Here is a 12,125-nt window from a genome sequence, read left to right on the forward strand (position 1 = left end):
AAGCGGAGCCGCAGCCCGCTGAGGCGGTTGTGGCGACGGATTCTACGGCGCAAGAGATCGATGGCATGTCCAAGAGACAGCTGAAAAAGCTGCGCAGAGCGGAAAGGGACCCCGTCGAGCGCCAGGCCAAGAAGCGCAAGTCCAAGCGCGACGCCAAGAACGCCAAGCACTTCCAGGCCGAGGCACCCAAGTATTCATTCGCCAATGGTAACGGCTCTTATACTATTGAGGAAGTTGTTACTTGTAGATTTGGGGCTGATTTGGTTGCTATGGTTGCAGGCTATCGCATGGTTGAGCCGTATGTGTATGAGTTTCGCACTTTTGCCAAGGCGAGGTGGTTCGACCGGCAACTTCTGGAGATTTTCACAAAGGAGTTTGGGGCCAATTCGCCGGAGTATTACGTGAGTGGTAGCATTTTGTTGTTTTACATGTATTAGAGTTTGGGAGGCTTACATGCAGTGGGGCTGTATGTTGTAGAAATTCGCCATCGCGTCTGGACGCATCTCAGTGAACCACAAGATCGTGCCTGCAGACACCGTCATCAAGAACGGAGACTTGATCATCCATACGGTAAGTCTGCGTGCTACAATGGCATCGCTGCTGCTACTTGGTTGTTAACTGAATGTGTTCTTTGGACAGGCTCATCGCCACGAACCGCCCGTGTCGGGAGAAGAGGTTTCGGTCGTCTACGAAGACGACGATTTGGTACGTGTGCTGGTGGTTCACTTTGACGGTGGTTGTGCTTACCCAGAGTTTGCACCATTCAGATCGTAGTGTCAAAGCCACCTTCCATGCCCACCCACCCGTGCGGCGCGTATCGGCACAACTCGCTGCACTCGATCGTGCAGGCTACCCGCCCTGATCTCCCGCAACTGAATATCGTTCATCGGCTCGATCGGCTGACGTCAGGTAAGTCATGAGATGCAATTTCAGGCTTGAGAATTGATGCTCACCAGAGTTTGATATCTTAACAGGTGTCGTCCTCCTGGCGAAAAATGCTGCTAAGGCGAAGGCTCTGTCGGCGATCATTGGTAAGGTTTGCGCTGCTGTTGAACGGGATTCGCATTTGTATCTTACATATATCCGTGTCTTCTGCAACAATCAACCAGCTAATCGCCAGGCCTCCAAGATGTATTTGGCCCGTGTGCGCGGACAGTTTCCTGATCTTCTGGACCCCGCAGTCCAAGAGAAGCTGGTTAGCTCAGCAAAAGTGACCTGCCCTGCCAGCGAGATTTCATTCCCAAAGGAAGGTGGCGTCCTCATCAGCTGCCCGCTTCGCTGTCTTTCCGCTCGTGACGGCGTCTGGGAGTGCCACGAAGAAGGAAAGTCTTCGGAGACTTTAGTGAAGCTGATCCGCACGGACAAATGCACTAGCCTGATGGAGTGCAAACCGATCACGGGTCGAACGCATCAGATTCGTCTGCATCTGCAGCTTATTGGGTTTCCTATCGCCAACGATCCTTGCTACGGAGGAGAGCTGCACTTTGGAGAAAGCACAGAGCGCGCGAAAGAGATCGCAGATGCCAAACGCAGCAAGGCCGATCTTCCGCCTAAGGACCCGGTAGATTTCTCCACGCCTCGAAAGGAGGAGGAGAGCGAAGGGGAGTTTATGAAGCGGACTTGCACGTGGTGCTACGTCGGTGAAGCTGAAGCTTTTAATGAGACGCAACTACACTGCTCGAAGATCTGGCTGCACGCACTAGAGTACAAGGTAACGTTCAGCAATTAGCACGATGGCGATAGCGTTGACACTAACTTGCACTTGTGTGTGATTCATAGCTTGACGGTCAGGTGTACAAAGTGCCCGAGCCTAGTTGGGCTGCTCCCTCGACTGAGTACTAGAGCAACTTAGTTTCGAAACGCACTGTCAAGCAGCACGGGGTAGTCTACGTAGCAGTTGTTGGTCGGGAAGAACGCGTCAGCGAGCAGGTAGGAGTCGTCGTCCGATAGCTGTGGCTCCACCGATAAAAGAGCGTCCATGAATTCATCTTCACAAAGTCGCCCGCTTTTCTCGCTGTCTCGCTCGCGTAGAGTTTTCCGTAGCTGGTATTTCCGTGTTCCAAAAACTCGCTGTAGCAAACTTACAACTCGAGGATCTGCTAATGGTTGAGTAGTCTGCACCCCTCCCGTAGTTTTCCGAGCAGACAGCAGAGGTGTTTCTGTGTTGTATTCCGATCTCTTTGTTGAAGGAGTACTCGCCGACCCTGGAGGTAAGGCTTCGTCTCCCCCACCACCGAAATCCAAGCTGAAATTGATATCCTTGGAGTCGACGGCTTCCTGGTGGCCGGTGGGTAATTGAAAGACGTAGTCGCACAGGCGATGGATGTCAATCCTCCCATTACTGGAGGCAAACCGCGCTGTTAACACGTCCACTTCAGGCGTTGACAGACTCATGGATCGGTCTTCTAGAACGCGCAGTAGATCACTCACCGATACCAGTTTTGATCCAACAGAAGACAGCAAGCGTCTCACTCTAGGGATTTTCATCAGTTTGGAACTTATGCTGCGTGCTGGATCTCCACGCTCCTCGTGGGTTGGCGGTTTGTTCACAAGTGCCGCGAGGATATCGCAGAAGTCGTCGTACGCGAAAAGTGGCTCCTGAACCTGGTTATTATCGAACCCGACGGGATCGCTCGCAAACCTCCGGAACAAGGTTATCACTTGCTGTTCGTTCATGCTTGAAGTAAATCCAGCTCGACCCATGACATTCTTCATGGTTGTCAGAGTCACCAAGTGTGACTTTTTTGTATCAAGTTGCCGCCATTCGCCTCGCAAGTCCAACTGACGAGACCCCTTCATCCACAACTTGGCTGCTAGTGCTAGCACCGCTGAGCTGTCTGAAAAGCGGAAAATCTCCGGGTGACTTTCGCAGAAGCTCAATGTCTGCGAGTCTGCTTCAAAGAGCTCCAGTCGTTGGTGGGGTGAGAACTCGAAGCAAAGCACGGCACCGACATACATGTCGGATGCCTGGTAGTGCATCGGAACGGTTCCATCTCGTGCCCCGGTAGTGTTTGAAAGCTTAGGATATTTTCGAAAACGAGCGCGGTCGAGGAAGCGGCCACCTAACACCCCTGAATTCCGTACGCGTGGCTCGAATACTGCCAGCGTTTCGTCCTCCAAGAAGTAGGTGACGACGAATTCTCGCTGTGCGTTCATGTCGCCGCGTGGGAGTCCTTGAAAGCGTGCACGAAAGCGCAACTGCTTCCCGTCCAGATCATCGTCTCGGCAGAGCGGGGTCACGAAACTTCGTCCACAACTCTGACCGCCTGGGATCGGAGCTACGAGACCGCCTTGCATGCAGCTGTTGTTGTTGTTGGCGGAATATCCGCTAGTGCCTCGGCCGTTTGAAGCAAGAGCTGGCTGAGGTGGCTGCGCAGCCTGAAAGAGTTTCCACTTTGGAGCAGTTTGTGGTGTTTCAAGAGTTGGCGGCTCGAACTTCTCTTGGGTCACCCCGTGGGTCTCGAGATAATAGTCGCGAGTGAAAGCATCGCAGTCTTCCAGTAGCAACCGTCTCGAAAATACGTTGATCCATTCACCGCACCGCAAGTCTCGGTCCGTAATGAAGTAGGTTTCTTCATTGTCGTCATTCTGCTGTCTTTTGCCTGTCCTGGGCTCTCTTGCCAGCTTCCTACGCGAAAGCAAAACACCGAACTGTCCTCGCCCACGTTCTCGATTTCTGTCACGGGCTTCCACGATCTCCACAGTGTCGTCGCACAGATAGTAGTGAATCACAAAGTGTCGAGTCTCGGGATACAGCGGGTGATCGTCGTGCCAGGACGCGTAGAACCGCAGGACCTTTTGGCTCAGGTCGTGGAATTTCCGCGTGGCTTCCGCCTTGCTGGCCCCAAGTGCGCGGGTGCGTACGCGCAGTGTGTTCTTCAGCTCGTCGACCTCGTCCATTCTGGATCTTGACTCGTCCGGGTACATGCGTGGCGATGCCAACGTCTCGCCAAGCGCTTCGGAGTAGAAACTCCTGGTCGCAGCATCACAGTCGACGATGTGGAAGATTCGCCCGTACAAACGCAACTCCCCGCCGATGCGAAAGTCTTCAGGCGAGTAGAAGTCGTCCGAGATATTCTCCCGAGGCAACGAGTTGCTCTTGTTGCCGCTCTTCCGAGCGACAGTTCGTCGCATGAATTCTCCCTGTGAAATGCCGCTGTTCGCCACTCGAGGCTCGGAGATCGAGATGGATCGGTCACTCAGGTAGAAGCACACGACGACGCGTCTGACCCTGCTCTCGGTTCGTCCGTCGACGAGCTCAACCGGCTCCGTGAAGTACGCGAAGAATCGCAGCACGAGTCGATCGTGTGTGATCCAAGCCGGTTGCTTCGAGTCGACTCGGTACTTGGAGCTAGGGAGCTGTAGACGATTCAGCTCGGGTTGGGGTGGAGCGACGTAGGTAGCTTGTGTAGTTGTCGTCGGCCGCAGCTCCTGGGACTTTGCGGCGGTGGCAGCAGATACGACCGAGCGAAATGCGGTCGCAGGTGCCGATTGCATTTTTTCGGTCGAGGTCAGTTTGCCTATCGACATGCGCTCCAGGAGCTGGCCTCGGCGGAAGTGCGGCTTGGTCATTTGTTCGTAGTGGCACGACCGCATGCCTGGGATCAGTGGCATGAAGGCCGGGTCATTGTTATCCGCCATCGCCGTCGAAGACGAAGGACCTCAGTAAGCTATCAAGAAGACGAGTTTCTCGAATGCGGCGGAAGTGCACCATGCATGAATCGACGCAGAGTTGAAACGCACTGCAACGGCCCCGCAACGGATCAGGGACAAGATGTTGTCCGCGAAGGAAGAGGCAGCAAGAAGAAGAAAGTGTGAAGACATGAATGGGATTGCAAATATATTGAGCCTTGTAGCGCACGGCCAGCGTTATCGAACTGTACAACACGCTCGGCGGCAGCAACCAGACCGTCAAAAGAAAGAGAGAAACCGCAACGAGAATAAGTGTACTACTACCGCTAGCGTCGGTGGGCGGGGCACTCTACTCCGCAGTCTTGGATTTCTTCTTGGATTTCTTCTTCTTCTTCTTGTCGGCGTCAGCGGCGGGTGCCTCCACCTCAGCCGCCTCCTCCTTCTTCTGCTTCTTGTTCTTCTTGTCCTTCTTAGACTTCTTGGAAGAGGTCTCCTCCTTGACCTCCTCCTTGACCTCCTCCATGTCAGCGTCCTCGTCCTCAGCGGGGCGCTTCTTCGACTTCTTGTCCTTCTTGGACTTCTTGTCGCCCTTAGCAGCCTCCTTCTTCAGCTCCTCAGACACCTCCAGCATCACGTCAGCGTTCTTACGGGGGGCGGCGCCGCTCTCGTAGAAAGCCAGACGCTCCTCCACCTGCTCGCGCATCTTGTCACCGTACTTGGTGGTGGGCTCGTCAATGAACGAGTCGATACGCGAAGCGATGGCACACTTGTTGGCAAGGTAACGCGAGATGCGGCCCTTGTTCTTGGCAGCAGCGCGGCCGATGAAGGTCGAGTGGAACAGCAAACCGTACTTGGGGGTGTTGCCACGGGTCTTGAGGGCACGGAACAGAGCCTTCTCGGCACCCAGAATCTGGACAGTCGAGGCCGGGCACTTGGCCAGGTTGGTCAGCGAACCAGCGTGCGAGATGAGGCGAGCGCCCACCGACTCGCCAATGAGCGAGGCAAGGTTGGGGGCCACCGTCGACATCTTGGACACCAGGTACTCGTGCAGCTGGCGACGGTACTCGGCGAGCTTAACGAGACGCGTGGTGAAGTTGTCCACGTTGATCATGTCGATCTCCGACATGTCCATGCCCATGGAGGAGCGGGCGGCGTGCAGGATCTGCTGGGCCTTGTCCTCGTCCAGCACGATCTTGGACAGCTCCTCCAGCGAGTCCTCGCTCAGCGTGCTGCGGTTCTTAATGAACGAAGCGCAGCGAGCGTACACGTAGTTGTCGTTGACGATCTTGACCAGCTCGGGGAAGTGCCACGAGTACCACTCACGCACGCGCATGGCGAACGTGTTAATGTCCTTGTCCATCTGGTCGAGCAGGGCGATGGCCTGAATGATCATGTTGTCGGCGCGGTTCACGTTGAATTTGACCTTGGCACGCGAATACGAGTGGCCGAGACCGAGCTGGGCCTTGGCCAGGTTGCCGTTGGCCAGCTCCTTGACAAAGGTGCTGAAGTGCATGCGAACGCCGCGCACGATCTCGAGCGTCGTCTCGCTTGTGTTGCAGGGCACGTTCAGGTCGTCCGAGATGGACTGGGCCAGACCCTTGTCCTGCACGCCCAGGGCGAACTTGGCCTTCTTACCGGCCTTCACCTTGGGCAGGTTCATCTCCAGGAAGTTCTTGAGGTCGTCGCCCACGAGACCCTCCGACACGTTGTTGATGTTCTCCAGGGCGTTCTCCGCCGACGTGAAGGGCTGGAAGGCCTTGAGCTTCACGATGCGGCCGAACGAGGACACGTCCGCCACAGCCGCCTGCACCTCGGCGAGGAGGCCGGCGATCTCCTCGTTCTCCACCACCTCGAAGATCGCATAGCCCGAGGCTGACTCGAACAGCACAAAGTTGTTGGCACCCTAGTGTTACGGATTGAAAGGAAGCGCAGAAAAAAATTAGTGCATCTGAAAGGTGGGGATCTCAGCTATTGAGCCGCGCAAGTTGCACGCTCTACGGACGTCTACGGCCCGCGCTACGGCCGGGCCACTACCGCGTCTCCTCACTTACCATGTTCGCTTTGACTGCTGTGTTTTCCAACTGGGTGTGGGTGGCGGCGCGGCGCTGGGCGCCAGTGGTTGCTGGCCAGCCAGGTCCAGCTTCGCTCCCATTGGCCCATACAAATAGCCTATAAAGTATCCGATTGGTAATAAAGCATTTTCTTTTCGACCAATAGAAAGCCTTAATCCGGATCCTGAAGAGCTGTAACACCGGTCTGCTTGACAGACGGAAGTTGCCCTTTTGAGACGGAGCGGCGTGATGGAGAACACCCGCCGTCCTGGCGGTCCCCGCGCATCGACAGAGTCGAGTCTCCTCCCTCATGCTGCGTATGTTTTTACTACCAAGGGGGAGCACAGTGTGCTAGTAGCGATGGCGGCCCCAAAGAGCGAGGAGTTCATACCTCAACTGTCCTCGAACGCACAACGCCAACAAGACCAATCGATCCTCGACAGCCTCCAAGACTCGGTGCAATGAAGAACTTCGTGTCGCGGCTCCTTTCTGCTGCGCTGCTTGCCACCGCCGTGACTGTGGCGACTGCGCAGGATGTGACTGCTCCGCCCAATGTTACTGCGGTGACGGAGGCGTCCGAGCAACTAGCGTTGGCCAACTGCGGCCCGCGCATCCGGAAGCCCTGGGAACTGCTGCTCCCGCAGGAAAAGGACATTTACTTGCGCGCAATCGCGAGGGCCATGGACGACGGCTACTACATCAAGTTCGTGGAGATCCACACGGAGCAGATGACGACGATCGAGGCCCACAACACGTGCATGTTCGTCTACTGGCACCGGTTGCTGCTGTTGGGGTGGGAGAATATGCTACGCAGCTACGGAGGCGAGTTCTCCTGCATCACAGTGCCCTACTGGAACTACGTGGACGACAACCAGCGCTACATGATGGGAGGATGTGGCAGCATGGAGGAGTGCTCGATGCTCTTGCGTGACTTCGGAGGCTCCTTGAACGGGTACAGCCGCACGGTCGAGATCAACGGGTCGCCTATCAGTGGAACTTGTGTGGAGACGCCTCCTCTGAATCACTTCTGTGAGGCCACGCACCTTCGTGGAGGGGCCTGTGCCCAGTGTGTGCCTCGTGGAAATTGGTTGAGCACCGCTTTCCCTCCGACAACGACTGTGAGCTCGCTCGCTCGGCAGCTCTTCGCGACCCCGACAATCGCTGGCGTCGTCAACAACTTGGAGCTGGGAATCCACAGTAAGTAACCGAGCGTCGACAAATTGGCTTGACAAACTCACTAACAGTCGTTTCTGTGCCTTGCAATTTATGCAGACACCGTCCACAACGCGCTCTCTGGAGCCATGGGCGTCTTGGAAGCGCCGGCCGACCCGATTTTCTTCTCGCACCACGCCACGATCGACTTGCTGCACTCCATCTACTACAAGTGCGTCGTCGGCAACACTGTGCCGATCCCGCTGGAGCAAAAGTTGGGTGACCCACGCGTGTACACGGAATGCCCTCGTCAGCGACCGCTTCCGATTAACGCGATTGATCGGAACGTCTTGCTACCGCAGTCGAGTGTTTTGCTGCGAACTGGTGAGCAAGGAGTAAACCCGTCGCCCGTGTTCTCGCGGTTCAACATGCTGGCTCCGTTCTTCGCGGCGCTCCCGTCGGAGTACTTGAGCTTCTCGGACATTCGCGATATCGGCGTGTTCAGCTACAACTACGAGATGACTGGACTGCTGGCCGAGATGTTCACGACTTGCCCCGGTGCCGGCTTAGGGCCACGCGTTGTGGGCGCTGGAGTGCCATTCCGTCATCTCGAAGCCGAGGCTAACACTACGGAGAGCAAGCACAAGTTTGTCGAAGCGGTGATCGTGCCTACCAACAAGACAGATGATGTCTCTTGGTACAGAGAGGCACTTGCAGCGGCTTCGAACAGTTCTTCGGTTGAGTCGGCGTTGACTGAAGCCTCGCAAGATTCTCTCGACGCGATCAAGGACGTGGAGAAGATGACGTGTATGTTTTACGAAGAGTGTCGTGGCGGCGTCCAGGACCTCAGCGATGCATTCCGTCAGAGCTTCCACGCAAGCGGCTCGTCGCCATGCCGCACCATCGTTGACGACATTAAAAATGGTCGTGATCACATTCGGACTCCGAATTGGCGCTCCATCTTTCTCCGTCACATGAAGTGCGATCATGCGTGAGGACTGAGGGAGCTGAAACAAGCCGGAGAATGAACAATTGTAGCGTTGCTGTACGTCGATGTAGCGAGAAAATATTGGATGTAACACAAGAATCGACTTTCACTCACATTTGATCGATTGATTTGGTCGTTGACGCCTCCTAAAGCTCTTGGAGGACGTCTTCAATGAAACTTACAAAACTTGAGTCGATCTGCTCCTCCTCCTCCTCGCTGCGCTTCTGGACGGTTAACCGCTTTACAGTTCCTTCCAAGGCGCCCGTGTCCACACTGATCGCCATTTCCACACAAAACACGCACTGAAGCTCCGTCTACGCGTAGGTGCACAGGCAAGGGGTGTTAGCAAAGTATCGATGCAGCTCACGAGCATTGTAGACAAGAAGGTACCATTTCTGCGAAGAAGTAGAACTTGACCACCTTTTCCACGCTTCCACTTGCCAGACAACTGAGGCAGTTACTTTGGAAGAACTCAATAACTTCATCTACCTCTGGCACCTCGTTGAGCGTGTAGGTTAGCGACGCACTGCACAAAACAATCCTAGTCAGTAAATAGCTACGAGTTCAACCGTGGATGAGAGACAAAGCTTACATTTCCGTCGCCGTTGCCCAGACCTGCTCGAATTTACCAGCATCAATCGCAGGACTCTCCGCCAGGTAGTCGCGCGCAGACATTGTGTCCTCATCAGCATCGTCGTCGACATCATCTTCGTCGTCAAGAGAAGTTGCGTGTGATGCTGTTCGGGACACCGAGTGCGATACGGGGTACATCGCAGAGTTGGCCTTAACAGGCTCAGGCTCTCGTCCATTCTGTTGCTGCTGCTGCACATTGTTCTGGTAGTGCGGCTGTGCTGGCAGGGGCAATGTCGACGCAAGCTCGTAAGCTTGCTCGGCAAACTGCTGAAGTGCATACTTGAGGATATCCATAAAAATGACGTGCCCATTTCGGTACAGCAGCGAGTTGACAATCCACTTCAGCGTCACCGACATGTCCGTCAAACCCGGCATGACCGAGATGTCCACCAAGAAGAGGTTCCCTTCAGTCTTCTGTATATTCAGAATTGGTTAGCACATGATAAACGCACACCAGAGGAATAAGAGTATCGTACCTGCTCAGCAACAAATAGCCACTGCTGCTGTCCAGCAACCTTCTTGCTGGACGCACACAACAAACGGTATGATTCCAAGAACACCGGGAGAACACGGGGGTCCAGCTCATGCGCATCTACTGAGCCGAGGTCTACTGACCACTCCTCGCTGCAAGCACAAACATGTAGTTAGCAATGAGAGTTTATGTAGTCACAAGACGAGGAACGTACGATTCGTCGTTCGCCGATTCCCACATGTACTCGAACTCGCTGGCATCGACAGACGGATGTTCAAGCAAGAAATCTTCAGCAGACACGGAAGGATTCCTCGACGCAGAGCCCACGCCAGACTGTCCAGAAGGTCGATCCGTTGAGCTAGTGTGAGAAGAAGAATCGTCCACTGGATCAGAGCCGCCAATAAACCCGAAGGCGGACCCATTGGGCTTCATTGCCTCCGGCGCTGCTTGTCCGATAAAGTTGAAGCCCGACTCCTTTGTACTGACAACAGGAGGCTGCTTCGGTCCATTGCCCATCGCCAAGCTAATTGGGGGAGCATATCCATTATCCATAGATCTCGAGTCATATTCGCCGTCACGTTCATCATACTCGCTGCTTGATGGATAATGTGACGTCTGGTACCGAGGGTCACCGTGGCCAATTGTCTCTCGGTCATTAATCGCCCCAACCGATTCTGTGCGTCCCGGATATCCATGGCCAGCCAAGAACAATTTCTTTCCTTCGTCACTGATAGATCGCTCGCGGCCTTCGCGGTTGTTTGCGGTGGGTGGGCAAGCAGAGCCGACGTCTTCTTCGGTTGAATCCAAATCAGTGAATTGGGGATTGTCTGGATCCAATCGAACAGCAGCGATTGCTTGTAGGAGCTTTCGGGCGTCGGCGCGATAAATGTTGTCGTTACGCTGTTGGGAGATGTGGGTGAAAACGTCCAGATTTTCCTCGAGCTCCTCCACGCAAAGGTTTTGCTTCAATAAAGCCATTGTGGCGACAAACGCATTGCGGTGAACCTGTGTACAACAAAAACTATTAGCGCTTACCAACAAGAATAGTACCAGAACGTAGGCTGCTTACATGTGTAGCGTAGAACTCGTATCTCGCTTGAAGCCTCTCTACGAGCGTGTCAGCAACGCCCTGTGTTCATGCACGGACCCAGTTAGGCGTGTGAATAATCGTCTGCACCGGTACAAACGTAGTCCAAATCGCACCTGTCTGTCCTCGTCGCCAAGCTCCAGCACGCCCGTGATAAACGTCGCCACTTTCTCGTCCTTCAAAGTGCCGTAACAAACCGCATTCACCAGTTTAGTCACCGCTGACGAGGCCTTCGGCTTGCTGGGGCTTCGCTTCGGGACAACGGCGCTGATGCTCACGTGCGGAACACGCAGCTTGCGTCCCCACGACTTTTTTACTGGCGCGCTGTTGCCCTTGGAGCTGGCGCCCTTGAGAATGTACACGCGAACACTCTGCCCAAACTTAATGACGTCGCCGTCTGTCCAGCAGCACACTCGTTAGCATCGCGTACTCTTCTCCACTTCAACGGACGCGCGCATACCATGCAGCAGATAGGGGTCGTGCGGAGGGATCTTCTTGCGGTTCACGTACGTTCCATGCCGCGACATTAGGTCGGTGATCTGCTTATACCAGCAAAAGAAACATATAGCAGTGCTCAGTACAGCGTGCAACTACGAGTAATAGCAGTGCAGCAATGATGGACGCACGTAGATGCCGCCCTCGTTGTCGTGGATCACCGCCGCGTGCTTCCGGGAGACCGAGGGGTTGCCCAGTACATGGTCGCAGCTCTCCTGGTCGCGTCCGAAGAGATTCACGCGCTGCGTGGCCACCATGTACGTGGCGCAGTGGCGGTTGTCGCGAAACGCCTCCAGCCGCGCATGCGAGTTGGCCTCGACGGGCATGCACGCCCTGCAGTGAGCAAAGGGATCAGCACACGGGTTAGCTCGGCGATAGTCAAGCAGGCGTCGGGAACGCCGTCGGTCGTACCAGTCGGGAGGGTGGAAGGCGGCGGTGCTGGAGCACAGGAAGGCGGCGCGCCCGGGGGTGTCCATCTTCCCACGACTTCGCTCACCGAGACGCAGCTTCGCTTGTCGGCGGAGTGCGCGCGGCCTAAAGGCAGACCAGCTTATGCCGCCGACGCTGGATAGCGCTCCAAAACCCTGTATAAATAGGTTTCCCGTTCGCTTCATC

General features: G+C 55.3%; 5 protein-coding genes across 5 annotated transcripts; 2 read left to right on the plus strand and 3 right to left on the minus strand.

Annotated features, from left to right (window-relative positions):
- Nucleotides 1–65: 65 nt before the first annotated feature.
- PHYSODRAFT_310955 (hypothetical protein) lies at nt 66–1,842 on the plus strand (the record flags this gene model as incomplete). Its single annotated transcript, XM_009520714.1, has 8 exons — nt 66–207; nt 280–401; nt 478–570; nt 640–705; nt 768–909; nt 975–1,031; nt 1,110–1,711; nt 1,780–1,842. The coding sequence occupies 8 exons, from the start codon at nt 66–68 to the stop codon at nt 1,840–1,842; spliced, it is 1,287 nt and encodes a 428-aa protein (XP_009519009.1).
- A 257-nt stretch (nt 1,843–2,099) lies between these two features.
- On the minus strand, nt 2,100–4,641 carry PHYSODRAFT_486787 (hypothetical protein; the record flags this gene model as incomplete). Its single annotated transcript, XM_009520715.1, has 5 exons — nt 2,100–2,357; nt 2,473–2,739; nt 2,953–3,440; nt 3,537–4,236; nt 4,465–4,641. 5 exons carry the CDS (start codon nt 4,639–4,641, stop codon nt 2,100–2,102), a joined length of 1,890 nt encoding a protein of 629 aa, XP_009519010.1.
- A 340-nt stretch (nt 4,642–4,981) lies between these two features.
- PHYSODRAFT_482921 (hypothetical protein) lies at nt 4,982–6,535 on the minus strand (the record flags this gene model as incomplete). The annotated part of the gene is made up of 1 exon (XM_009520716.1): nt 4,982–6,535. A coding segment is annotated over one exon (1,554 nt), but the record flags the coding sequence as incomplete, so codon positions are not given.
- Nucleotides 6,536–7,144: 609 nt separating this feature from the next.
- On the plus strand, nt 7,145–8,830 carry PHYSODRAFT_254953 (hypothetical protein; the record flags this gene model as incomplete). The annotated part of the gene is made up of 2 exons (XM_009520717.1): nt 7,145–7,880; nt 7,956–8,830. The coding sequence occupies 2 exons, from the start codon at nt 7,145–7,147 to the stop codon at nt 8,828–8,830; spliced, it is 1,611 nt and encodes a 536-aa protein (XP_009519012.1).
- Nucleotides 8,831–8,969: 139 nt separating this feature from the next.
- PHYSODRAFT_556396 (hypothetical protein) lies at nt 8,970–11,986 on the minus strand (the record flags this gene model as incomplete). The annotated part of the gene is made up of 10 exons (XM_009520718.1): nt 8,970–9,137; nt 9,214–9,349; nt 9,416–9,870; nt 9,933–10,080; nt 10,143–10,516; nt 10,998–11,057; nt 11,132–11,412; nt 11,476–11,554; nt 11,642–11,843; nt 11,922–11,986. The coding sequence occupies 10 exons, from the start codon at nt 11,984–11,986 to the stop codon at nt 8,970–8,972; spliced, it is 1,968 nt and encodes a 655-aa protein (XP_009519013.1).
- Nucleotides 11,987–12,125: the final 139 nt, after the last annotated feature.

The sequence above is a fragment of the Phytophthora sojae genome (assembly GCF_000149755.1).
Source record: "Phytophthora sojae unplaced genomic scaffold PHYSOscaffold_2, whole genome shotgun sequence".
NCBI classification, from domain to species: Eukaryota; Oomycota; class Peronosporomycetes; order Peronosporales; family Peronosporaceae; genus Phytophthora; species Phytophthora sojae.